The 27,600-nt window shown below is 43.1% G+C and overlaps 4 protein-coding genes across 6 annotated transcripts; 3 read left to right on the plus strand and 1 right to left on the minus strand.

Annotated features, from left to right (window-relative positions):
• The first annotated feature begins 33 nt into the window (after nt 1–33).
• On the plus strand, nt 34–4,589 carry si:dkey-260j18.2 (uncharacterized protein LOC325231 homolog). Its single transcript, XM_027004679.2, has 5 exons — nt 34–398; nt 663–816; nt 1,074–1,152; nt 1,298–1,525; nt 1,628–4,589. Exons 2-5 carry the CDS (start codon nt 663–665, stop codon nt 3,156–3,158), a joined length of 1,992 nt encoding a protein of 663 aa, XP_026860480.1. The 5' UTR covers nt 34–398; the 3' UTR covers nt 3,159–4,589.
• Nucleotides 4,590–5,925: 1,336 nt separating this feature from the next.
• slc5a2 (solute carrier family 5 member 2) lies at nt 5,926–12,116 on the plus strand. The gene is made up of 15 exons (XM_027004678.2): nt 5,926–6,160; nt 6,422–6,493; nt 6,664–6,768; nt 7,105–7,164; nt 7,314–7,418; nt 7,668–7,773; nt 8,595–8,675; nt 8,854–9,089; nt 9,311–9,446; nt 9,541–9,648; nt 9,966–10,116; nt 10,297–10,465; nt 10,840–11,055; nt 11,150–11,285; nt 11,388–12,116. Exons 1-15 carry the CDS (start codon nt 6,053–6,055, stop codon nt 11,597–11,599), a joined length of 2,001 nt encoding a protein of 666 aa, XP_026860479.2. The 5' UTR covers nt 5,926–6,052; the 3' UTR covers nt 11,600–12,116.
• A 31-nt stretch (nt 12,117–12,147) lies between these two features.
• fbxo46 (F-box protein 46) lies at nt 12,148–17,436 on the minus strand. 2 transcript variants are annotated; one of them, XM_027004677.2, is made up of 3 exons: nt 17,018–17,436; nt 16,063–16,176; nt 12,148–15,110 (listed from the first exon to the last, which is right to left on the minus strand). In XM_027004677.2, the coding sequence occupies exon 3, from the start codon at nt 15,067–15,069 to the stop codon at nt 12,994–12,996; it is 2,076 nt and encodes a 691-aa protein (XP_026860478.2). In that variant the 5' UTR covers nt 15,070–15,110; nt 16,063–16,176; nt 17,018–17,436; the 3' UTR covers nt 12,148–12,993. The 2 variants fall into 2 exon arrangements, with proteins under 2 accessions (XP_026860478.2, XP_026860477.2); XM_027004676.2 differs by lacking the exon at nt 16,063–16,176.
• Nucleotides 17,437–19,531: 2,095 nt separating this feature from the next.
• coq8b (coenzyme Q8B) lies at nt 19,532–27,030 on the plus strand. 2 transcript variants are annotated; one of them, XM_027004728.2, is made up of 15 exons: nt 19,532–19,630; nt 20,164–20,342; nt 20,642–20,956; nt 21,545–21,611; nt 21,910–21,981; nt 22,058–22,177; nt 22,343–22,428; nt 22,693–22,833; nt 23,143–23,224; nt 23,317–23,410; nt 23,656–23,797; nt 24,758–24,865; nt 25,131–25,196; nt 25,854–25,940; nt 26,221–27,030. In XM_027004728.2, the coding sequence occupies exons 2-15, from the start codon at nt 20,166–20,168 to the stop codon at nt 26,536–26,538; spliced, it is 1,875 nt and encodes a 624-aa protein (XP_026860529.2). In that variant the 5' UTR covers nt 19,532–19,630; nt 20,164–20,165; the 3' UTR covers nt 26,539–27,030. The 2 variants fall into 2 exon arrangements, with proteins under 2 accessions (XP_026860529.2, XP_026860530.2); XM_027004729.2 differs by having other exon boundaries at nt 22,696–22,833.
• The last annotated feature ends 570 nt before the right edge of the window (nt 27,031–27,600 follow it).

Genomic DNA, 27,600 nt, shown 5'->3' on the forward strand with positions numbered 1-27,600 from the left:
CGGAAGCGTTTCGGTGTTGTTCCGGCATGCAGCACTAGCTCAGCCTTTACCGGAGAGATCAGCCCGCGTGTCGCTAACAAGCCTGTCTCCGTCCCCGTGCCCCCGTCCGCGCGCTCCTCAGCCCTGCACCATGGGGAAGCTGTGCAGTCGCGTGGCCAGGCTGCTGCAGGCAGCACGCGTGCTGACATGCACTGCGTCTGTCTGAGTGATCCGGTTCACCGGGACCGTGATGAGCTGCTCGGCTCTCCGTGAAACCTCCCAGAACGGCCGTGGCGTCGCGAGCAGACCGAGGGCTGTGACACACCGTGCACGCGGCTCCCAGGTCACCCAGCTGGTACTCAGCAGCTGAATGGTTCAGTACTCCTGAGGTCACCGCAACTAAATACTCCCCCGCCACGGTAATGTTCTACTGAAACAGGGCTGTGGGGTAAAGGAAACGGTGCCCTGTGTAGCCCTAGCAAATGTATTATGTTGAATATCTATCGGCATTGAATACAAGTTATTTCATTGCAGAAGTTCATATGGTGAAAATGCCAATTTAGCCAGTTTTCTAAGTGCATTTATTTTCTTTCTGTCATTTCTGTAACATTTCTGCCTTGGTGACCGGAAGGACAGGTAGGCTTGTGTGAAATACTTTTATTTATGCTCACATCATCTCACAGATGAATTCAGTTAAAGGCGGGACGGTTACATGGAAGCCACAGCCTTGGCGTGACGCTGATAGCGGCGGTGGGGAACCCCTCTCCGACAGCGACTCAGAGGAAGAGGATTTTCCAGACGACACTACTACTCCACTGGGAGAATACGTCACTCTGGGTGAGGCATTCGGATTGCCTCATAGTCCTAACTGTTTGTATGTGTGTGTTTTGTATGTGTGAGTTACAAACGTATAGCTGTTGCACTTCATTGTCCTGAGTTTGGATGTGTCTAGTGTCTATTATTTTTGCTTTTAGATGATTGGGCCCTGTTACAGTATTGCATAGATATGTAATGGACCATAGATTAAGAAGTTTCAAAATGGCACACCTAAAAAAGCATTATTTATCCACTTAATCCATTTCTATCCTCACCAGGTTTAAAGCAGCTCCTGGATGCTCAGCAGTTGTGTGACGTCACTCTCGTTGTGGAGGGAAAGAGTTTTATGTGCCACAGGTACATGTTGAAGGTCTTTGATTTGTCACCTCACAACCCCAGACACCGGTATAAGCAGATGTGGCTGATCTTTCTTCTGCTTCTTGTAGCTCAGACACTTATCAAATGTCAGCTCTCAGTTGGATTATTTGTTTTTTGCTTGCAGAGTTCTCCTGGCTGCAGTCAGTCCGTATTTTCGTGCCATGTTTACCAGCCCACTGGTAGAGTCACGGCTCACTGAGATCCGTCTGGAGGAGGTGACTCCTTCGGTTATGGAAGCAGTGATCCAGTTTGTCTACACAGGGGAAGCAGGGCTCAGCCTTGACACGGCAGAGGACCTGTTTGTGGCAGCCAATCGTCTTCAAGTAATGCCCTTGCAGAATCTTTGCTCCAGGTAATGTGCATGCATAATTTAGTGTTGTGGAAATCCGTGCTTTAGGACATACAGTACAAAAAAACTGAGCAGAATGAATGAAAGCTTGTTTGTGTTCTTTAGGTTCCTCTTTGAGCACTTGTCTGTGGAGAATTGTTTAGGCATGTACTCCCTGGCAAGGTCCCACCACGACCAGCTCCTGCTCAGGGCCTCGCTGAGGCTGGTGGCTCAGCACTTCCCACGGGTGGCACGTCAGCGGGACTTCCTGCTGCTGGATGCGGGCACCCTGGGCAGCCTGCTGGAGTCGGATCGGCTGGGCGTGGAGTCCGAGACGGAGGTATATGATGCGGCACGCCGCTGGGCGGAGCATCAGCCCGCCGTGCGCTACGCCCACATGCCTGCCCTGCTACGCCACCTGCGCCCTGGTCTGCTGACTTCTGAAGAGAGCCGGCGGCTGAGCAAGGAGCTGGGGCCGAAAGCCAGCACAGAGGGCATGGGCGGCCCGCTCAGGCCCCGCGAGGGCATGCTGGAAAAGAAGATCGTCTGCGTGGACCTCAAGCCCAGGGAAGACGAGGCCTTGCGAGAGAGTGACTACACGGTCGACTGCTTTGACCCACGCACAGGCAAGTGGGAGAAGCTGTCGGCGCTGGGCTCCTTGCTGTGCCCCGGCTGTACGGCTGTGGGCAGCCGGCTCTTTGTGGCGGGGGGCGTTCTACGGACAGGCCAGGTCTCGTCATCGCTGCACGAGTACGACGTCGTGTTAGACCGGTGGATCTCGCGGCCGTCGATGGAGCAGCAGCGCGCTATGTTTGGACTGTTGGGCTCTGGGGACGTCCTTTACGCACTGGGGGGCTGCAACCGGATGGCGCTCCTTGACACTTGTGAGACCTTTGACCTCAGAACGCAGAGATGGGCGCCAGGGCCTCGTCTTCCCCTGCCATTGCGCTCTTTTGCCTGTGCTACCCTGCGGGGGCGGCTCTACCTGCTGGGAGGTGCCACGTTGGAGCAGAACAGGGCGGTGGTGCACGCTGGCGTGCTCATCTACCACACTGTCACGAAGACCTGGAGCCGCGTGGCCATGGACTCCGGCGCTACCTGCTTGGCTGGAGGTGTGGCAGTGAGGGGTGGAGTCTGTGCAGTAGGCGGGTACATGCGTGATGCAGCCAAGTTCCTGGATGGCAACTACACCCAGCTGGAACCACTTGATGCCACAGGACGCGTGCTCTTTTTCCGAGAGGGGCGGGGCTCGGGGGCGGACCGTGAGGTGGCAGCTGCCCCGGGAGGTGGTGGTAGCGACCGCGCTCCCAGCCCCGTGGTCTTTCCGGGACTTCCACGACGCATCGCTGCAGGAGGGGTGGCGCGGTGGAAGCGGCGGATCTACGTGCTGGGCGGGGAGAACGGCTCGAGGTTCTACGACAGTGTGTACTGCTGGAAGCCAGGCTGGCGCAGCTGGGTCCAGCGCCGCGAGAAGCTCCCAGGAGACACCGGGGGAGTCAGTCAGTTTGGCTGTACCACTTTAAAGTTTCCCAAAAAACACATCCTAGCTCGCCTCAGGTCTGCGCTGGAGAAGCAGGGAAGGGAAAAGAGACTGAGCCGCAAAACGGACGATGCTGCGCGAGACAGGCAGAGCAGAAGGGCCAATCAGGAAGTGTGACTTCATTTAAGGAACAAGTGTGGGATTTGACACTTAGATCTGTTCATCAATGTCTGTTGTCCTTTTTTGGCTTTTTCCATCTCTTGTTCTCTTGCTGTCTTTTAGAACACAGCCTAATGGCAGGAGCTGTGACCTTGTCTTCCCGTACAACAGTAGCACATTACTCGTAGTGCTTGCTTATGTCCACGTTGATGACACAATTTTACTGCTTTTTTTCTACTGACATGTTTGGATGCACTTTATTGTTAAAGGTCATCAGTTAGCTCTAAGTATGATTATCGTTTCATGTGAAGGCAGTGATACAGACTTAATAGGAAGATGCATTGTCGCCAAATAACGAGTCATTTTTAAACCGCATTGCTGAACTACAAACTCCTACATGTGATGTCAGAATGTGAACATAAGCAGTTAAACAGGTGTTTGTGTTTAAATCCCAAGCCTTTCTTTTCAAATGAAACCGATTGTTTAAAAAAGAAAGAAAGAAACTGGTTGAACCTCAAGTGAACTGTTTGTTGTTCATACTTTGATATCTAAATTAACATTATTATTATTATTACTTTCTGTTCATTTGTTTTATTTAACCTTTACTGGGAGGTCCCACTAAGGTCAGTAGTAGTCAAACAAGACTTAGCAAAGACGTGAAAGCGCAACCAGCCCCAGACATGCAGGTGCAGGGGACCAGGACCTGCTGCAAGTGTTGGAGCTTCTGACTTCAGTGGCAGCTCTAGGTGAGACCGCTTCAGCTCTACACGGGCAGCATGACGGAGAGGGTGCAGATTTTCTCTTACAATCTGCAGTTATATCTTGCATTCAGTTTGAAAGTTTATCCTTTTACTGTAACATTCTGATGAGGACATTAAAACTGTAATGTCCAACATGGTTGGGTTACAGTAGAGTACATTTCTGGAGCCGTGTCAGACTTCTGCATTTAGCAGCAGCCGCTATTGGGCCCTTGTTCCGCTCCGAAAGTAATGTAGGGAGCCAGTGCTATTTCCACATACGGTAAATAGCATACCCCAGTTTAACATCACTAATGTCTGGTTAAAAACTGCACCTTTTCAGTGACAGAACTGATCTTACTCAGCACCAGTGCACATGTTCTAACAGAACGAGAGGCTGAACCAGTCCGGCGTGTTCCATGCTTCTCGCTTGGCATATGGCCCTTTGATTTATTATACATAAACAGGCAATTAAAGGCATAATTTTCATATGTGAAAGTTTAATTCATGAACATCTTGCACATTCATGTGTTTAAGATCATAAAGATGTAAATTTTGTCATGGACAAAAGAATAAGAACTTGAGTGATCCATTTGTGTCGTAAGCTAAACTCTTGATACAAACTGTCAGAAATGTACTGGTGATGTCATAGGACGAGCTGCTTGAACTGATATGCTGCTTTGCATCACAATAAAACATCATTTTGACTGTATCCTGTATATTCTCTTGCAGGGTGTATTGTCATCACAAATCCAAAGTAAAGCAAAAAGATGCATCGGTAAAACATTTGTATTTATTAATATTTCAGTATTCTCAAGATTTCCCAAATTTTCCGAGACCCTGGGAATCACACTGTAAAGTTAAAACTGGGTTAGTGAGATCAGTTTTGGGATGTCATGTTTTGGGATCAATTTAAGGTAGAAGCGTTCTGTGCTGAATAAAATGACGGGGTTCAGGTCAGGACTACCTTAAATTAACTTAGTCATGCTCACTAAGTAGTTTGGCAGTGAGAGAGTCGGTCTGAGCTCTGATGGGCAGAAGACTGAGCCACCCAGTACTACTCGGACAGTTTCAGAGTGCAAGAGTGTGTCTGTTGGCCTCAGACTGCAGAAGGACCACCCGGACCACCTGGTGGAAGGGAAGCCCCAACCTTAACGCTGGCCACACTGCTGCTGAGTTTCCTAAAGACGCTCCAGCGTCTGAGATTATTAACCAGATGAGTGTTCCAGTGGACTACTACAGATCACTCATGCATTTCTAGCGTGATCATTCCCCTTTAACAACATTCTCAAAACTTTCACAGTGAGCTCAGGGATACGGGAGTTAGCTTATAGATGCCTTAGTTAGTCCTTGCTTTATGTGCACTGCAGTGTTTATAGATGTTGTGACTCTAACGTTAACAGGATGTTTACTAGCTGAACCAAACTGCTGATGAGCTGCACTGAGAACACACTTCAATGTGCTTTGATAGCTGGTTAAAATGTCCAGTGTTCTCTTGTGTATGTTGATGTGTCATACATCAAGTGATCAAAAAGACTGAAGCTTTACCTGAAGTCCTCTAAGCTATATATATATATATATATATATATATATCAGACCTCCTTGTGGTGAGTTAAAGCCAAGTTCATAAGGTGCTTTAGATCTAATGATAAATGCTTTAGGAGGTAGTATTGGCACCTCTTAAATAAAGACAATCAAAAGAAGAGCTGTAAATGCCCTTTGATTAAACAACAGCCATGTATGACCAGTAAACTAATTCCAAGCGTCATTCACTTACACAAGTTACACATGTATCACCAAAGTTCCAGAGCACCTTATTTACCCAGTGAATGCCCAGTGGGGTATTTATCCAATGAATGCCCAGTTGGGTTTTGAGGCAAGACATCATGTTTCTTTGCAATCAGCATATTAACTATGAGCTACAGTAAAGTATTGCCTTGATGATGACAGTTAAGCGCTTCATCACACAGTTGTCCAAGCTTGAGAGCGGCTGAGATGTTAATTATTAGTTCCACTAATACCCTTCTTCAGCCTTTCGTCCTCTTGTGAACAAAGGTCTTGGATTGTGTCCTAAGACTCCGTTGGAGAAATCTTTCCTCAAGGCATTTGGGTGATACTAAACTGCAGTTTGATACTGTTTAAAATCACCCTAGAAGAACATCTAACTGGGGGGAAATGGCCAACTCCAGCGTGGACGTCGGGACGCGTGTGATGATCAGCAACCTAGCAGACGTCACTGTGATTCTTGGCTACTTTGTAGTTGTCATTGGAGTGGGAATTTGGGTTGGTGCACAAGTGCTTTGTGTGTTTGAGTATAAAAGTGATGTGTTGTGAACTAGTCCAGCTCCATGAAGTGACATGTATTTGCTATGACAATAACTTAATTTTAAATGTAATAACTTTATTAATTTTTAATTGTAAACCTTATTATTCAAAGACCTTCAAAGGGAGATGAGCTTAATTTGAGTTTGAGTTAATTTGAGTTTACTCATGGATAGTAACAGCAGGAAAATATGTAGCTATGTTTTGTTTTCTGTTTGTCAGTCGATGTTTAGGACTAATCGTGGCACAGTGGGAGGATACTTCCTCGCAGGACAGACCATGTCCTGGTGGCCAGTAAGTGAAATCATCTGTTCCAACTAGATTATGTTGTGGTTTCATATAACAAAGAAGGACTCTGTTTTTTTGGATTCAAATATTTTACCCATAATCCTACTGCTGCAATAAATGGGCTGCTGAAGAAAAGGAGAATGTGTTAAAGGTTTGGCTCTGCCCCACTCTTACAGGTGGGAGCCTCCCTGTTTGCAAGTAATATTGGCAGTGGCCATTTTGTTGGCCTGGCAGGCACTGGGGCAGCCAGTGGGATCGCTGTGGGAGGCTTTGAATGGAACGTAAGTTGGAACAGATGCCGGAAATAAACCCTAGTTCAGCACCCTGCACACGTGCTCTGTAATCAGGGTAAATTATTTCATCAAGTCTTAATTTTCTCTACAAACACATTCTTTGGCACAGTAATACACATCATATTGTTTGTACATTTTTGGTACAAACAGCAGTTAATTTTCTTTGATTAATTTGGTTTTTAATATTTCTTGTTTCTGTCAGTGTTTTGACAAATCAAAGCACTGATAAGAGCTAATAAATGTAAACAAATCTGGTTGCAATAATTCTGGCCAACTTGAACCAACTTGTTTTGAGTGTGTTTTGAGTGTTTGCTGGTCTTGCAGGCTTTATTCGTTGTTCTGCTGTTGGGATGGCTCTTTGTGCCTGTCTATTTAACTGCTGGAGTAAGTTCCCTTTCCACTGAAGAACATATTAGACTATTTCGTTAAATAACTTATTTTAGAGATTAACCTAAAAATGTGTATTGAGCATGGTACAGATTTAAACTGTGTGCAGAAGCAATCTGGTTCTGTCACCTTCTGCTTTTTAAAAGGTGATCACTATGCCACAATACCTGAAGAAAAGGTTTGGAGGGACCAGGATCAGTCTGTACCTCTCTGTCATCTCCCTATTTCTCTACATCTTCACCAAGATCTCTGTAAGTTCAAATGCAAATCACAGCATTCTGAATTCGACAGAAACATTTTCTGTTCACAGTACAAAAGCACCAGCTCATTATAGGGAGTTATTTGTTTCTGTCAATGTTTAAAAAATGTAGCATTAGGAGTTTGTAATTGTCATGGCTTCACACTTGAACCACTAGGAGTTTGGAACTGTAATGTGAATTCACACTTAGCTATAATTGCCTTTCATTAGTGTGCTCAGAATGCAGTTGTGTGTGTGTCAGGTGGACATGTTCTCCGGAGCAGTGTTCATACAGCAGGCGCTCGGATGGAATATCTACATCGCAGTGATTGCACTTCTCTCCATAACTGCACTCTACACTGTAACAGGCAAAATTCCAGATCACTCACCTTATACAGAAAACAGGAGGACAAAAAAACAGAAACACACTTGTGTGAATTTTAAAAAATGTGTACAATTAGCAAGGCGACTACATGCGTGAGTCGCATGAGGTGGAATGCCAGCTAGAGCAGTAACATGACATTTGACACCTTGATACTGAGATTTAAAAAAGTAAATTATTTACAGTATCATGAGGAACAGTGTGAGATCCATGATACAGTGGCTCCTTACACACTGCTAAACAAATAGTAGGATGGCTAAAGGAACACCACGATGACATTAGAGGCCTGCTTTGACCGTGCCAATCATCAGATCGAATCATCACTGAACTTTTACGTTAGAGATTCTGCAAAAATAGAGACTGTAGCAGATCCTTCAGCTCCATTCTCCTTCAGAAGTTCCAATTACCCATTTTCAAAAGTTCAGGACTTATTTGACCACCTTTTAAGGTGTTTACAAAAGAATTCCAACCTGTTTACTCAATATAGTCATTAGCACATATTTGGGAAGAACTATATGTAATTGGTTTTGATTAAGCAACGGTGTCTACCTATTTTAAAATATTTACTAAAACAGAAATATGATAAATAAGATGTTTAATAAATCAGACCTTATGAATTTCTATTGTAAGAAAGTCAGTTCAGGCAACAACACGTAAGACATTTTTACTCTATATTCATACATACATACATGTTTATATATAGCGCATATACAGCAACATGTGGTGTAATGTTAAAACACGTGTTGACTTATCTTCGGATTGTCTTAAGAAATCTGTAAGACAAGTTTGTAACCCTGTGTCCTGAAGGTGGACTGGCTGCTCTGATGTATACGGACACAGTCCAGACCTTCGTCATCATCGCTGGAGCCTTCGTCCTTATGGGCTTCTGTAAGTTTCTTGACCTTCTCACTGTGACACATTCATACAGCCTCACATGTTAAGCCATTTCAACATGTCACCAGACAAGTGATCTTCATGAGAGTGCTATGCTATTAACCTATTGCCTGTAGATTTAGCTGTATGTTACGTATCACGCATGTCCTGCTTCTGTCTTATTTTCTGACAGCCTTCTATGAAGTTGGAGGTTACAGTGCCTTACTTGAGAAATATAGTTTGGCTTTACCATCTCCACACATGAGACTGTCCCCAGACCCCCAGCGCTTCAACATCTCTCCAGTCTGTTATACCCCACGCGAGGACGCGTTTCACCTGCTGAGAGACCCTGTGAGTGGTGACCTGCCTTGGCCTGGCGTCCTGTTTGGCATTGCCGTCGTGGGTGGGTGGTACTGGTGCACTGACCAGGTGAGCCCAACACTGCAGGTATCTGTTGGTGGTGGTGGTTTTAAGTTAGTAATAACTGAGCAAGTACAACATAGTTTATCTTTCTTGTCTGATGACTGTATACACTGTAGTTTAGGGACCTGTTGCCATGACTACAGCAGTTTGCAGAGGTCATGTAATGTTATATGTGAATGTTCTGTTTGTGTTTTTTGAGCGCTTGTTGAAATCTGTTGCCACTGCAGGTGATAGTACAGCGGTGTTTAGCCGCACGCAGTCTCACCCACGTGAAGGCTGGCTGCATCCTGTGCGGGTACCTGAAGCTTCTCCCCATGTTCCTCATGGTGTTCCCTGGCATGATCAGCAGGGTCCTCTTCCCTGGTACACCCACACACCTTCGCACCTTCACCATAAACATTTCAGTGCCGTCTGAGATTGGAGGGCACTTCTCAGGTGCTGCACACTGTCTTACTAGATGAGGTGGGGTGTGTGGTTCCGGAGAGATGTAAGGAGGTGTGTGGGGCAGAGGTTGGCTGCTCCAACATCGCTTACCCCAAGCTGGTGGTCTCCGTCATGCCCGATGGTGAGATACACACACTCATTTTACATTTACAGCACTGGGGAGACACCGAAAGCAACTCTCTCTCTCACACACCCACACACACCCTGGAAATGGAACCTGAGAGCTTGTAATTTGCTCTGGCAGGTAAGCTACACATACTGTACTCTGTATTCATAGTTCCATCACTTCTTCACACAGACACTGTGCTGCAGAGGTTTGTTAAAATGAAGTTTTTTTTTCCTTTTTTAGATGTGTAAAACCCAAGTTAGCCCTCCCCTTTTGTCTTTATTTGTCTTTTGTCTTCCTCCCTTTGAATTGCTGTCATTTCCTCTCTTCAGGTCTGAGGGGGTTGATGTTAGCTGTCATGTTAGCAGCCCTAATGAGCTCTTTGGCCTCCATCTTCAACAGCAGTAGCACCCTGTTCACCATGGACATCTGGACCCGCATACGGCCCCAGGCCCGGGACAGAGAGCTTATGATCGTCGGCAGGTTGAAATCAAAGAGCAAACACTCCTCTTTAATAGATAACAGGCCATACCAAATAAATGTAGACATATGTAGTGCTATACTGCAGCTAGAATACCCCACGTAACGTAGGAATGTGTGGGATATGTGTAGAGATCTGTCTTTAATCTGCTATGTCTTTAATCTGCTGTATTACTCCAACAGGGTGTGGGTGCTCTGCATTGTTGCGATCAGTATTTGCTGGATCCCTGTGGTACAGGTTGCCCAGAGTGGTCAGCTATTCGATTACATCCAATCAGTGACAAGTTACCTGGCTCCACCTATAGCTGCAGTGTTCTTTCTGGCCATTTTTGTAAAGAGAGTCAATGAGCCGGTAATTAATATTAATATTCAGTATAGATTACGGCGGAAAATACTTAATTTTAATACTTAATAATTAAAAATGAATATAGATGTGAATAGGCACAAATGTAAAAAATGGTATGGGGTCATTCTGAAAATTAACTGCATCTATTTTTATATCTTTTACCTAAGCAGTGTGTATAGTAAGCCAGTTATTTAGAAAATGTTGCAATGCTATAAATTTAATTCTATAAACTGACAATATTCACATCCGCCACAATTTTGAGTATAATCTCTGCAGTGATACTTTCATTGAAGACAAGTTTCACTCACATAACGAACAGTAGGTTAGTTGATTCTCAAGTTGTTGGTTTCAGTTACAACCTTAATGTTCTCTCCTGTCAGGGTGCCTTCTGGGGTCTAATGGGAGGTCTGCTCATGGGCCTGTGTCGCATGGGCCCCGAGTTCTACTTTGGTTCAGACAGCTGCCTGTTTCCCTCCAATTGCCCAGAACTGATATGCGGGGTTCACTACCTGTATTTCGCAGTGCTGCTCTTCTTCTGTACGGGGGCACTAGTGCTCCTGGTGAGCTGCTGCACGCCACCCATCGATGACAAACATGTACGTGCAAACAGTTAGCACCCAGTGACGTCAGGTTATCCACGTCCTGTTCACGTATACTCACGTCTCAATTCACCTGATTCCCTGTGCCAAGCTTCACAGACTTGTGTTCAGCTTGCGCTACTCTAAGGAAGAGCGGGCTGATCTGGACTGGGAAGAAGATGAACGAGGAAGGAAAGCTCACAGAGAAATGGAAGACAAACACAAGGACACTTGTGCTGAGAACAGAAGTAAGACATCATAGAAACAGCCATGGTATCTTTAGGGGTTACATTAAAATTAATACATTTGAACTATATCAAATATTTATAATTTACAATGTTATTTTGCAGCTGGAAATGGGACTAAATCTGGACTTATCCGTCTAATTGACTGGTTTTGTGGCTTAAGTGGCTCACAGTCTTCTGAGTCCACTGAAGAAGTCGCAGAAAGACCTAAACAACTACCAGACATAAGTGAAGACCTGGTGTGGAAGCACTTTGTCAATGCTAATGCCCTCATAATGATGGCAGTGGCTGTCTATTTTTGGGGATTCTACGCTTGACGGGAACCTGCTTGGAATTAGATACCACCATCAAATACATCAGTGTGAAACTTTTGGAATAAATACAATCAACAGAACTAATGACACACTCTAATGGATGATACAAGGAGATGCATCTCTGTCCTTCATAGAACCCCATATACGACAGTTTTAGGTTTGGGTAAGGTAGACCAAAGACATCCTAAGATTTTGATGATGTCAGTATTATATAGTATATGTTATAACAAGATCTAGTAAAACAAACGTTACATACTGTTTTCTTGTTGTTGCAAGGTAACCTAGTGTTAAAAAAACAAACAAAAATAAATTAAATTTCACAGTGTGAATATGCTGATATTGATTATAGACTGATTTGCAAAAATTGATTATATACTGATTTGCTGATATTCATTATATACTGATTTCCCAGCTCTTCTACTTATAATTTTATGTACAGTTGAGCATATGGTATCAGTATCCCCTGGCATGTATGATTAAAAGGAAATAAAAATGCTAAAATGGGCTTGTACACCTGTAGTGTGCAAAAGTATTGCAACTTAATACAAATATCAATTTTAAATAAATTTTATTTACTTTAGAGGCAAAAATTCTTTATAGCATTATTTGACAGTGAAACCTACAACGGTCTCCCAAACCCAAAGAGACAGCATCAACACTTGATTCTGTTTGAAAGGTTTCCCAGACTGATGGCAAGAGCAGAATGAATGAGGTTAAGGCCGGATCCTACACACGCACTGGCATCCATCAGCACATGGGCAGCCAGTGGCAGCCAGCCTGCAGCAGGGACCCGCAGAGAAAATCTCTGGACGAGAAAGACTCATTTCATTAATGCTTTATGAAAAGAGCTTCAAAAACCAGAAGGAAGGAGGGGAAAAAAGTCTCATTCCTACTCAAAGAAAATGACAAAAATACCCAATGAACAGTAGAAGTGTAGATTACAAAATGACATCAGGTATTGGTAAAGTGACATCATTTTTGCTCTTATTTGCCCCAGGATCAGCAAACAACACTTGACATCCAACCTCAGTACATTTAATTACTTCCACAAGACTAGTAAGTGCCTGCAAGGCTGAAGTTGGCTTCGGAGCTGGTCTTAGGAAAAGACTGCCAAGCCATAAGAATTTCTAACCAATTTACAAATACATTTAAAGATCTAGTCCCATGCAGCAGACGTTAACCTCATTTAATCAGCATCGGTATTCACATGTGAGCACTGGTCTGCGTATTATGGGAGTAAGAATTAAGTATGGTGCACTGCTAAGAACTATACTGACATGATAGCAAGGTTAACAAGCTGAGACAGGGAGGCAAGCTCAACCATAAATATTACAGTGGCATGAGGTTTAGGCAACATGAGAAGAGGGAGGGGATCCAGAATTCCCCTGCTCCTGCCTTTACCTCCCATCTTCTCTTCTGGTGCGGACCTGGACCATATCGCATGGCTGAACCCAATTGTTGTCATGCAGTCCGACCCTACAGCCTGGCGTGTCTTTGTCTGTGCGCCTACAACACATCCAGTAGGAGCGTCCGTAAGGCAGGTCGTGGTGGTAAGGTTTGGGGTGCCAGCGGCAGAGAGAGACGTCCCCCCGCTCGTACTGGCGTTTGCACTGCTTGCAGGGGTCGTCGCGGTACAGCGGGTCCTGGTTCCAGCGAGAGTCCGTGGCACGCACGCCGTAGGTCTCAATCAGGGTCTTGAAGTCATGGCAGGTACACTTGAGGGCAGCGAGCGAGCGAGTAGGAAGGTAGCTGAAGATGCTGACCATGATGTGATCGGGAAGCATGAGCATGTACTGCCGGGGCTCCAGGAGCCGCTGGATCTGAAAACGGATCTCAAGGAAGTCATGGGAGACGTGACGGTAGAGACGACAGAGAGATTTGTCAGCACAGTCGTCCACGCTAGCTATCGGGCTCTCCGGCCTCTCTACGGCTGCCCCTACTGGCCCATTGTTGTTTGCACAATCCAAAGAGCACAGCCCACTTGGGACCCCAGCGCTGCTTTCATCTTCTGCAGAAGGAGTCTGCAGGAAGAACAGCTGGCCAGGTGGAGGGTCTTCTGAGGAACCAGCTGTGTTAGCGCCACCAGGCATAGCAAAGCACACGGTCTCTTCTTGGACATTCTCTGTGCTGTCCTTACCGTAGAAGACGCACTGGTCCACAGCACCTGTTACTACAACCTCAACATGGAAGCCAGTCATCCTTTCTCGAGCCACAGTCTTCTTTTCCCCTGAGCAGTGATCGTGGTTAGGGTCAGGCGCTGTGGGAGCCGGACGCTCAGCGACGCCTTCACCTAAAATATCAGACTTTGGCGAGCCAGCCAGGATGGCACCTGGGTCTCGAGATGAAGGACTAACCAGTTGGTAGAGGTCACATGTTATCTTTTCTTTGGCCCTGGCTCCTGCCTGTCCCCCTCCAGACCCACAGCTCATAAACATGCACCTTGGGCGGCCTTCGGGCTCAGACTGGGAACGGGTATCCAAACTGGACACCCGAAAAGCAATCCTTACTTCCCCTCGACTATGGCTTTGGCTAGCAGCCCCAGTCTCGCCCACACAATCCCGCTCTTTGGCAGAATTATGAACCTGAGGCCGTAGCAGCGCACTGTCCAGGTTTTGCTGCTGAGACTCAAAGTGTGCGACAGCCCGAGCGACCCGGCGTGATTCCTGTTGCTGCTCAAAGTCACTTTTAGAGGCCTGTTGGATCGGGCGGTTCTCTGAAAGGAATACGACAGGCGAAGAATCCGAATTCTGAAGGACTGTGTGATGCTGGTTGCCGGAGGCGGTCTGTCCGTGAGCTACCATGCCTTGCAGGGCCATGGCTGCCCGCTGCTCTACGAGAGCTACCATCTCAGCCACAGAAAGCAGATCGGTGTCACTGACTCCGACGGCGTCGTCCGGCGCACAGGGCTCTGAATGCAGCTCTGAGCCCGCATGCTGGGCTCTCACCGGAGGGTCATAGGACGAGCAGCGGCGACGCCGCTTAGCCTTGGTACAGTCGCCACCCCAGTTCCCTTTGACCTTCATGGCACTGGGCCTCGGGAAACCTGCCCCACTACACTGGTGAGCCACAAAGAAGGCAATTTTTTCCTTGGTGTTGCCGGGCTTGATGACATACCATGTATCCAGCAATACCCTACCATCTTCCATTTGTGAAGTAGGGGAGGGTGGTGCAGGGGGTGGGGGGGGCAGGAGGCTGGTCGCTTGGGCAGGAGGGGTGTTCTCCGTGCCAACATCCTCATCACGCTCTTCACCGACTCCACCAGCCTCTATGGACGTGCAACCAACCGTGTCAGCTTTACAGAGCGAAGATGTCCCACTGCCAGTTGTGCCATTGCTGTATGGCTTATTCTGAGAGTATGTGCCAAAGGGGCGTGGGCACCAAAGGCGTATGTGGGAAAAGGTGTCACGGTTCATTTTGAGCCCACTGGGAGCATATCTGCCACTATGCAGGGCAGTTACTTTGAACTTCACCATTCATTCTCACTGTGCCAGACTGTAATATCCACCAACGTTTTCTGAGGAATAAACAAAAAGCAAAGTAAGAATCTGGAACCACATGCTATTGTATGGTGGTGTTTGTTTGTTTGTTTGTTTTTTAACTCATTTCAATACATTTTAACATAAAACAACATAAAAACAATGGACATCTTGTTTGAACAGATATACAGAGATTTGCAAAACTAGTGAAGCACACAAGGTTTCCAGAGAAACATGATGTTTCGGATGGAGATCCTTCATCAGCTGTGTAAGCAAAGTGTACTGAAGTGTTTTTCTTTCATTTGGTTTCTCTGGAAACCTTGTATACTTCACTACCTTGAATACTTTTACACCAAAGCACCCCCCCCCCCCACACACACACACACAAACTACTGTCTTTATTTTTATATATCCAGTCACTGGTATTAAGTGGTATTAAGTACAACTATCTTGTATTTGCTACAAAAATAAACATTGTACCTCATTTGTTAGCATACAGTTTGTCAGTCACCCTATATGTCCACATGACACCTACTGACCATTACTTTGGTAGTGACATTAACAATAACATGATAGTAGCGTGGTTGTCACAGTCCATCAGGTACAGCAGTGTGACTGCTGGATTAAGCAGTCCTACAAAAGCGCAAAATTCTCTTAGCTCTACACCTGCAAGGTGTTTCCCAAAAAGTGGCTGATGAGAATATATAAACAGAGTACAGCAGTCATTTAATGTTTGAAAATATTACATCAGGTGACTGGTATTCATTATTAATTTTGCTTCTGTGCTAACCTTACTGCACCAGTAAGAACGAAAGATGCATGTTTCTGATGAACAAAGCACAGTGGAAGTGGTAGGTGTGTTATCAGGGGGTTTAATCTGGTAGCTCAGTGGTTATGATTACAAACCAGCCACAGGACTGCATATTCAGTTATAGGTGGATCTGGTGAAAAAGGGGTCATCACTTATGAATAATAATGTTCTAAGTGCACCTGTGAAGCAGATGTTCATTACTTGTTCTGTCATCTTGTACAAAGTTAATTCCCTTTCCCTTTGTTCAGTAGCACCTTTCCTCCTCAGTGAAAAACGCTGCTAGGCAGGTTTACCTGGGCAATTATGGCCAAAAAAAACAAAAACAAATTAACCTAAATTAGCAATTAATTACGATGTCCTTGGGTGTCAAAAACACTGCAGTTCTCAAAATAAACCAAGCCAAACTGCTACATAATAAAACCATCAAACAGTCCACTGTACAATAATCCGTTTTTTTTTTCCTGTAAATCAGACTAACATGAGTGGCTGGTTAGCACACGGCCTAGCTAAGGAGCTAACCAGGCTAGCCGCTCGCTTCATCTCCGCAGCAAGTTATGTAGTGTAGTTTACCTGGGGACAGTCCACAGCCACATTCCCCTTTTAAATGGACGATTAGCTAGTTGACGTAAACACCTATCGTACACTTCATTTTATACAAGAAGCAAAGAAATCGAGTTAAGTGGAATTAGCTAGTATAGTTAGCTAGCCACGTCCCAGCTGTACTGAGGCTGCTAGCCTGCTAACGTTAGCTGGCCAAGCGAGCAGGTTTCGCCAGCTAGCTAGCTTAGCGTTAGCTAACGGGAGGAATTCTGGTGTGACTTCTAGCTAGCTAATATTGTTCGCAAGATTTAGCTACTCGTTAGCTAGCAGGCTAACAAACTGGCTTAATACTTCTTGACAAAACTACCGTAATTATATTAATCAAAGTGTATAATCCTATGGTAATTAATTACTTCACCAATCTGGACACATTCGATACGTTGTCGGGACGATGTGACTGATGAATATTGTGTAATATGATAAAACCGCAGACCAACTTGGCTAACTTAGCGTAAGCACCATGGCTCTCTCGTTACCTTTACCTAGCTAACGCTAACGGTACATAAATATGCATTGCGATGCGCCTCTTCTTACCTTTCAAATAATGTATATCTCTTCGTTCCAGCACCTCTCCCACAATAACCACAACAAAATGTTAACCTATTTCAAATAAAATATATTTAAAAACACAAAATAGAGCAGAAACAAGGCCAGAGTGTTGCAGATCTGCTACAATAACATTAGCCTGCGACCTATCTGGAAGCCAATGACAATGTCCTCACATTGCTATCGCAGCAGACTGTTTTCGATGGATAATGTACATCTACCTTAGTAACAACTACCGCCTTTGAGTTAGCACAATCTGTTATTGAACTATGGCCTCAATACGCCCAGAAAAATATGATGTTCATATAAAACAAATTTAGTTTCATAGTATTGGAAAAGCAATAGAGAAAGGCCATCTTGTTGACAGGCAGCTGCAAAATGCCAAGAGCCAATAGTGAACCGGAGCTGATGGTGTGCCCATATATGGATGCTCCGCACTCCCCTCTCACCCCCCTCCCACCCCTCCTCCTCTTCCACACTCTTCCTCCTTTTTTTCTTCTTCTTCTTCTTCTTCTTCTTCTTCTTCTTCTTCTTCTTCTTCTTCTTCTTCTTCTTCTTCCATCTTAACATTTTACCGATACACTTGGATTTAGTAGTGGATGACGATTTACGCGATGGCACATGCAACGAAAGCTTTTGATTGTCTAATGGAGTCCTGTTAAGCATACTATCTATAAAAGTAAAGATACATAGGATTGCCAGAATAAGGAAACAACAGAGAAAACCAGTTTTGTTATTTTACTCAGCTGTTAAACATCCCCCGTCCTTAAAATAGTCTACAATAGTAATAAATGTAACAAAATAACTAATTTTTTGCATTACAGTCTACATTTCAAGATTTGTTACATTAAAGCTATTAAGATTTTCAAAATGTTTTTCAAAATGTTTTCAAAACCAGTTCACTGAAAACATCTTGACGTTAGTTACACTAGGATATAGATTTAACAATCTCGATGACTTTCACTGACTTTCTCTAAACGAAATCTTTTGAAATGAACTGATAATAATGTAAAGAGTATCTACTGGACTATTCTAAAGTGGAGACAGACAGTTTGTAGTGCAGTCTTACCTTCATGGTTGCTTGCTCTTCAGCTCCTGCTCACATTTCTTATTTCCGTGTGCTTATGCAGGGCCAGTGTCATTTGTTTTGTGCTTGAACATGAACATATTTGCCATGACAGCGCAATGAATAAGTTGGGTCTAGGATGACATTGGGATGTGAAAAGTGTCAGAATCCATGTGCAGAGACTGAATGTTTAGCACACGTGATTCTGTACACCCATGACTTTCATACAAAACACTTAATGTAATTTCATACAAAACACTTAATGTAATGTCATTTAGGTGACTATTCTCAGCCATATTAGTGGAACACAGCAGTGAACCAGTGGTTTTGTGAGTGCTGGGCAGAATGTTTTTGTTTGTTTTTAATGGATCAGCACTTCATTGAGGATCTCTGTGTCATACAAAATGATACGGCAGCGTAAAGCTGACGTTGCTCTCAGTGTCATGTACAGATTTTCGCCTGGAAGCATTCGAGCTGTAATGTGCTTGTGCTGGTATGCCTGCATTTACAGTTTCTTATGAAACCATTAGTCTTGATTGTCAACTTACACTTTGCTACCCTCTAGTCCTTTGGTGCCAAGCTGCATTCATGCAGAGGTTCATGATTGTTCAGTGCTCCAGACTACAGCATGACACAGTAACACATATTTATTCCTCTATTGTCCTGTCAGTTTTTGTGTCTTGCCCCAAACCTCTTAAAGTATAACATTTTTAAATTGTAAGTTGTAAATTTTTATATTTTTATAATATTTATAATATTTTTCTTCTTGTTCCAATCATGTTAAACTATATTTTTCCTGTACTGTCCTGTCCAAAATATTTCCCTTCTGATTTGCACACAGCAATTTTAATATTTAATTTAATGAGTCTAACACTACATTCAAAACTGTTTAACACATTGATTTTGCCTTTTAGTTACCGTACAATTTGTGGATTTTTAGATGCTATAAGATTATTAAAAGTTTATTTCAAAACATTTATATGTTGTGTTCTGTACTGTACCTGTGTTGACAAGCTCGTAAGCTTCTTGTGCGACACGTCGTATTTGTATTAATTATACATATTTCCTTTACTGAGTTCTAATACTACAAATACAATCATTTCCCTATTTATGGGTATTATTATTTAAACTTGTTTTGCCAATAATCATTTATTGTTCTGTTGCTGCTTGGTCGGGTCCTTTCCTGGTTCCTCCTGCCCTCACATTTAGCTGCTCACGAGGTCTGCAGAATTCCCAGTAATTAGTACAATATTAACACTTTTTCTCCAACGCTGTGGTGTATTAATTACACGAAAATAACCCAAAACGTGCTCAGCATCGCCTGTGTTCAAACTTTGCGTATGAGCGCTTCTAAAGCCCGCCCTAAGGTCAGGTTTCTGTACATTTGGTTGGCCATGTAACGCGTCTATCATGATTGTCTTTCCGGGTCCGCTAGCACGAAATAGTGCAGCTAATCGATTAATCGGAAGCGTCGGAGCGGAGTCGTGTCGTTTTCAGACATATATAAACCTGACGGACCCTATTTGTGAACGGTGGTAAGTGAGCTCATGTAAAGGATGGAACTATGTTTTAATAAGATAGAAGAAATTAGATATTTTAGCTAACTAACCACGTAGAACTACAGACCCAAGAAGAGGTCTGTACACTTCTAGTGTAAACACAACTTTAAGAGTTCCAGTTCATTTCTAGATATTTTGGTGCGCTGCGTTATGGAGCAGTGGATGTAGGCGTGAGGCGTTAATTTAATCCGCCGCGTTAGTGTTCCAGGTTGGGATCGCAGGCTTGGTACCTGAGGACTCAGTAGCCTGCGTATTAGTTCTGTATGGCAAGTGAATATTGAGTAGATCTTCATCTTCATCACGTCTTACTGGGAACAGTGGTGTATTTTGGATGCAGCTAGCAAAATAGTTACTGTATGTTCATGTATTCTCAGAACTTTAACTTCCTTTGAAAGTTCACGCATGACTTGTTTGACATTTACTAAGACACTACAGTTTTGTGGGATACTTTACCAATACATTTACTTTAAGAGTACACTTTTTTTGTGTTTTTTCCTGCTTCTTTATAGCAATGCTGTCAGAGGTACTGCAAGTACTGAGAGGTGCAGGCAAGGTGACTGCTGCCTTTGCCACAACCCAAGGGGACCACGTGAGACTGGTGGCCTGCAACTCAACCCTGGGTGCAGGTCTCAAAACAGCCCAGGATGTGGTGCAGGACTGGGCAGGAACCATGATGAGGCGAGAGGAGGTAGGTTGACTGGTGGATGCCAGGGTGCCATTTACAGCATTTAGCAGACTCTCTTATCCAGAGCGATTTACATGCGTATCAGTATGAGTGTGTATGTGTGTGTGTGCACGTGTTGCCTGGGAAACAAACCCATGACCTTGGTGTTACTAGCACCTACCTGTTCTGTGAATATACCTCATGATAAACTTTGAGTCTTCTAGTGCTTTTTCCTTTTTCCTTTACTGTCTCTTATGAAATATCATCTTAATACAAACTACCGAAAATGGTTACTTCATTTTCATTGGTTGTATTTCTGCCAGACACTGAAGCCCGAAGAGTTTCCTGACCTTGAGGGATGGGACCAGCCTGAGCAAGAGGATGCTGCAAAATGGGCTGTGGGCTCTGAGCCACCACCAGGAGTCACTAGTGAGGGTGGCACTGCTATGACAGGAACACCCCGAACAGTTGCTGCTGGCAGTGGCTGGCCTGCGCAGACATCTCGCTTCCTGCACATTTCAGCGCCTCGTCGGCACAGCAGGTTCATTCATGACTCGGTAGTGGCCAGACTAACTCCAGCGGACATCAGAAAAGCCAGAGAAGCTAAACAGAGCATTACCAGACCTGTACGACAGAAGGTGAGCAAAGTGTTGGTGTCATTTTCAAGCCATTAAAGCATTTCATGTGGTAATAATAGATATATTTGGATCAGTCTTTAAAGAAGGAGTTAGTTTATTTTGTATGTACATATGCAGGTATTTTTTGACCTTCAGCAGATGGGTAAAGACGTTCTCAGTGAAATTCAGTGATGGGGGTAGTAGACCTTTAATAAACCTGGTAAAGGAAGTCCCCTTTCTTTTGATAGTGTTTATGGGCTTATGGGTCAAATTCTGCAGTAGCTGGTAGATGAAGGATGTGCACTAGAAACAGTCTGGTGAAGTTCCAGCTGTCAGGGGCTGGATGTTCAAGACCCAGAGGGTTACAGGTAACACACTTCTACGCTTGAGAGGGGCAAGTCAGGCAGTCTCAAATCTCTGGACAGCGTCCAGCGTTCTCCATGTCTGTGTGTGTGTCTGGACACAGTGTTGGAAGAATAGAAAATATATTAAAGAGTTAGTGTTCTGTCCAGTTCTCAGCCAGCTATAATATGGATTGCAACTTTCATATAGGTGAACCCAAGCTGTTTATTTTAAAAAGAAAAGTGTTCTGATATTTTGTTTTTTCAGCTGAATGAACGATCCAGAGAGCAGAAAGTCCCTGTCACACAGATAAGTCGGCTTGTGAATTTTGGGGGTGAGTGATGTTCTGTGACAATGTCTGATCATTGAGGTTATTCAGAGAATAGCTGTTAACTAGTTGTGGTGGCATGTTTGGTTCACTAAAGCTACGTTACCAGTCTTCTGGCAAAGCTCAAAAGAACATGTATAACTACAAATGTAATCACTTTAACTGATGGAATTTGACTCACTTTTGAGATCTACTAGGTCTATTTGTTTTTATTCAGAAGTCTCTTTATTCCAGTGGCTTTCACACTGCTGCGTCTGCACAGGGTCTATGTTGCCGTTCTTCTAACCCTGTGCTCTTCTGGCAGGCTTGGCTGTTGGGCTTGGTCTTGGTGCCATTGCTGAGGTAGCCAGACAGTCTTTCAGGGGCAGTCGCTCAGGTAGGCCTGTGATCTTAAGAATCCTGTTTTGTCTGTTATCCTGTGTTTACTCAGTGTTTGGATGTCTCTCCTGTAGATGGGCAAGCTGTCTTGGATTCTCCACTCCTGTCCGAGGCCAACGCTGAACGCATCGTTAGAACTCTGTGTAAGGTGCGAGGAGCTGCCCTGAAGCTTGGACAGATGTTGAGCATTCAGGGTCAGAACTGTCTCCTCCATCTTAACTCTCAACTGTTTGCAAATGTTTCCAACCTGACCTACTAATTGCAAATGCTCATTACAGAGGGCTTTTGTTATTAAAAACATAAAATGTTTTTTGTTTTGTTATTGGTAATCATTCTTTTAATTTCCTCGCTTCTTCTAGATAATAGCTTCATCAATCCACAGCTGCAGAAGATCTTTGAAAGGGTTCGGCAGAGTGCAGACTTCATGCCGGTCAGTCAAATGAATGTAAGTTCCTCTGTGTCCCTGAACTGTTCCCCTGTGCCAACACTTTTACCTTTTGGGTTTGTGAACATGAAAGGCTGTTCTTTAGTTTTCAGGTTGACTTAAGTCCCGCTCAGCCATCATGAGGTAAACTGCAGGAGGTCGAAACAGCACTAGCAGTCAATAAATGACAGATTATGATTGACTGTGTCACTGTATAATGTGAATGGGCAACTGCTAATGTTCTGTGCCAGACATGACTTTTAAGATCTCCTGTCCTGTGTGTAGAAGGTTGTGGAGGAGGAGCTTGGCTCTGGCTGGAAGGAGAAGCTTTCGTCCTTCCAGGACAAACCATTTGCAGCAGCGTCCATCGGGCAGGTGCACCACGCGGTCTTACGAGACGGCAGGGAGGTTGCCATGAAGATACAGGTATGGCCTGAGGGGGGTGCTGTGTACCTCTAACGCTTAAATTCATTGAGGCATATTCAAAGTAGTGATTGTGTCATTTGACGTTTTGAATGAATTTGCCTGATTACATTTCTATTGTTAGTTTTTCACTTTGGTGTCCATTTATATAGACGTATACCCTCTTTATACTATTATAAGGGTCTTGGTTTGTTTTTATATGCCTGCTGGAATCAAATAACATCCTATGAATATTTTCTTAAACACAGAAACATGTAAAATTAGAATAATTAATTAGTTCTAGTACCTATCATGTGATCATCTACTGTGCAGTACCCTGGAGTGGCTGAGAGCATCAGAAGTGACATAAACAACCTAATGTCTGTGCTAAAGATGAGCGTGGTGTTTCCTGACGGTGAGGCACAGCTGATATTTGGCCGGCACGCTGAAACATGAGTTGTGCACTGGGAAGGATTATTTTTGTACTCAGTGGCTGTTTTCTTGCAGGGTTATTTGCTGACAGCAGCCTAGAAGTCCTTAAGAGGGAGCTTGCCTGGGAGTGTGACTACAGAAGAGAAGCAGAGTGCACTAAGCGCTTCAGGTATACTAGGTGACATGTTGACAGATTTCAACGTAAGCAAAGAGGTGAAGCGTCATTTTGACACACAGACCACCCTTAGATCTCTGATATATTTTACAAGACTGCATGTAATATGAGAGTGCACATATAACCAAAATAGTAAATGTCACAATGAAGTTTTATCCCACATCTTCAAATACAAGTTCAAACTGTTATAACACATTTCTGAAGAGTCTAAGTACATTTCTGACACTTGATTCCTGCAGGACTTTACTGGAAGGAGATCCAGTGTTCAGGGTGCCTGAGGCCATTGATGAGTTCAGTACCAGTCGTGTGATCACTATGGAGCTCGTTAACGGAGTCCCATTAGACAGCTGTGTGGATCTGGATCAGGATACTAGGAATAAAGTGAGTGAGAACTACAATAGTGGTACGGCATAGTTTGTACTGGCGGGCACTGGTAGCGCAGTGGTTGAGGTACTTAACATGTATTTGGAAGGTTACCAGTTCAAGCCCCACCACTGCCAAGTTACCACTTTTGGGCCCCTGAGCAAGACCCTCAACCCTCAGTTACTGAAGCTTTGCTCAGTCAGAGTTGTAAGTCACGTTGGATAAAAGCCTCAGCTAAATGCCATAAATGTAAATGTACTGTAGTTAATTGGGTCCCACCTGTTCATCCTAAAGCTGCAGTCATGCCTGCTATTGTCTGCAGCTGGTGTTGGGTTTGTTTCTCTCTCTTTTCCTCACTCATTTGAACAAAGTTCAGGTGTCGTGCAGTAACCAGGTCTGATACCAACAGTGTGCTTGCGCTAAGTTTGGATCATTCCTGTATGTCTAAAACTACAGCTTAGTAGATTAAGTGTACTGTTTCACAACCTTATATGTGATAATTTACATTAAATACATGGCATGAAGGACCAGGAGCAGAGTGAACCTGGTACTGGGGCATCTCTAGGTGACGTTAACATGTCAATCAAGCATTTAACAAGTGTGATAATCAAGTCAGTCGATGAGTTCAGTGATGCACATATGTTGTTTGTCAAACAGCAAATAAACAAGTGTTTGTGCATCTTGCACTAGAGGTTAAAGGCATCTGAATTCACATAAATTCACATGCACTCCAGTAGGCTTTGTGAGTTCAAGACAGAGTAGCATAATCCTGAATGATATTTCTAATTTACATTCTCTCTCACCGTGAAGACACAAGATTGTATTTCAGACTCTTAATGGATCAGTCAATTGGTGTCAAACCATATTTTAATTACCTTGATTACTTAGTGGAATGAGCTATTGCTTGAATCTAATTAATATAAATGATTATATAATTATTAGAGATCTAATTATTATAAATGATTTATTTATCCACAGATTTGCTTCAGTATCTTACAGTTGTGTCTCCGAGAGCTCTTTGAGTTTCGCTTCATGCAGACAGACCCAAACTGGTCCAACTTCTTCTACAATGCCGAGGACAAAAAGGTGAAGGGTCTCCAAAGCTCCGTATCACATTAGCTTTATTGTTGCAGTGCGCTTTTAAACTTCTCTGGAATTTCTTCAGCATGACATGGTTGTTGCCTTATTGGTCATAAGAAATAATATTTGCTTTTTTTTCCAAGGTATTTTTGGAAAATATGCAACAGTAAAATTTTTGCTTTACTGTGCTTTGAATTAGGAAGCATGCTGTAATAATTGGTACAATATCATAGAAGGTTGTTCATTTTTATTTTAAACTTCTGTTCTTCAGATATTCCTTTTGGATTTTGGAGCTTGTCGAGAATACTCCGAGTCCTTCACTGACCACTACATAGAGGTACAATAAGCAGCTCTGCATTTTAAAGTTCTTACTCCCATATCCGTACTGGTAAGGTTTCTGTAAACCATGTGCCCAAACAAACACTCTCTGAGACCTCCAGAAGATCTCAGTCCAGCACCAGATGGCTAAAAAACATATCAGTGCTCTTATTCTCATGTAATATGGAGGACTTGGACACAAGGAGCCAGATTCATAAAACTTGATGATTAACTCCTATATGCGTGGAAATGTGTGTCTCATGGTATTTATCTCCTGTTCATTATGTTACAATGGTGATGATTAGCGCACCGGTGTCACCTTACACTGTAGGATTCAGAATCCTATGTATTTGACAGGATTCACTCAGTAAGGCCTAAATGTAATGGCTAATCTCTAACAACTACTGTGTTTAGACAACCTAGAGAATAGCATTTACATTTACTTAATTCTTGAGATATTTAGCCATTAGATGTTCTACAAGGATTACTAAATTTTGGTCTAAATTCACTACAGAGTGAGATTATTTTTGCATAGGCTATCCCTTAAACAGAACCTCTACTAAGTCATATTGATGTACATTAATAGTTCTTATGTTCAGTAAAATATTTTGTTGCTAGGTTGAACTTTAGCTCTTGCATATTAAGTTAACATGCCTTGTGCTGGTAAATCCACTAGGTGGTGCATGCAGCCTCTATAGGGGACAGGACCACAGTTCTGCAGAAGTCCAAAGACCTGAAGTTCCTCACAGGATATGAAACCAAGGTTACCCATATTTCCTAATCCTTTAATAAAATCTTATAAAAACCTTGACCTTAGCTGCTTCATTAGTTCCCTCTATCTTTTGGGAATTGTTGCCATGTTAGTTTTCCCTGTTAAGTCCTCTGTCTTTTGGGAATTGTTGCCATGTGTTAGTTTTCCCGGTAAATCCTCTGTCCTTTGGGAATTGTTGCCATGTGTTAGTTTTCCCTGTTAAGTCCTCTGTCTTCCGTCCTCTCCATACTTCCTCTCTCCCTGTCCCCTCCTCCTGCTTTCCTCCCTGCAGGCGTTCGAGGATGCCCACGTGGAGGCAGTGATGATTCTGGGGGAAGCGTTCGCCTCTCCAGAGCCCTTTGACTTTGGGACTCAGAGCACCACCCGTCGCATCCACAACCTGATACCAGTGATGCTCCGGCACCGCCTGGCGCCCCCTCCAGAGGAGACCTACTCTCTGCATCGCAAGATGGCTGGCTCCTTCCTCATCTGCTCCAAACTACGGGCATGCATTCCCTGCAGGGACATGTTCCTCAACATCTATAACGCCTACAAACGCCGGAGCCAAGCGCGAGCAGGGCAAAACTGGAGACAAAAGGGCAGTGTTTGACTCTGGGACAGCGATAGCCAACACTACATGGTCACTGGTTGTGTGTAGGTAGATGGACTCAGACACAGTAAAGTCTGGTAACTGTCTTTTGCTGCTGAATGTCATGACCAAGGACTTTGACTATAAAAACAAAACCCTTCTGTGTTTGTTTAACAAACTTCAGCTTTCTCTGTGTGGTTTAATCCCCAGGCAGTTTATTTCAAAGAGGTGTGTTTGTGTGTAATAGTACATTTTACATAAATGAGTACATATTAAGAACAAAGAATAAGGAATTTTTCTTATCTGATAATGTTTCAAAATGCACAACTGAAAAAGAAACAAAACACCCAAATAACAATCTGGGGTGTTTTACGCCTTCTCCATCAGTGTTTTGTTTCTTTTTCAGTTGTGCATTTTGAAACATTATCAGGAGAAGGCGTAAAACACCCCAGATTGTTATTTGGGTGTTTTGTTTCTTTTTCAGTTGTGCATTTTGAAACATTATCAGATAAGCAGATAAGAAAAATTCCTTAGATTGTTATTTGGGTGTTTTGTTTCTTTTTCAGTTGTGATTGTGTGTGTGTGTGTGTGTGTGTGTGTGTGTGTGTGTGTGTGTGTATATGTATGTATGTATGTATATATATATATATATATATGTATGTATGTATGTATGTATGTATATATATACATACATATAAAATATATATATATATATATAAAATATTTATATTATCTTATTTATATTATTTATAATTATATATTACTTATATATTGTATTTATATATTTAATTTGTATGGATATATATAATTTAAAAAAATACATATAAACATATAAAATATTTATTTATATTATATTATTTATATTATTTTATTTATATAAATAATATATAATATATAAATATATATATTATAAAAAAATACATATAAAAAAATATATATAAAATATTTATATCATTTATATAAATTATATATATATATATATATATATATATATATATATATATATATATATATATATATATATATATATATATATACACACTATAATTATATATTACTTATATATTGTATTGTTTTATATAT

Source organism: Electrophorus electricus, chromosome 15 (assembly GCF_013358815.1).
Source record: "Electrophorus electricus isolate fEleEle1 chromosome 15, fEleEle1.pri, whole genome shotgun sequence".
NCBI classification, from domain to species: domain Eukaryota; kingdom Metazoa; phylum Chordata; class Actinopteri; order Gymnotiformes; family Gymnotidae; genus Electrophorus; species Electrophorus electricus.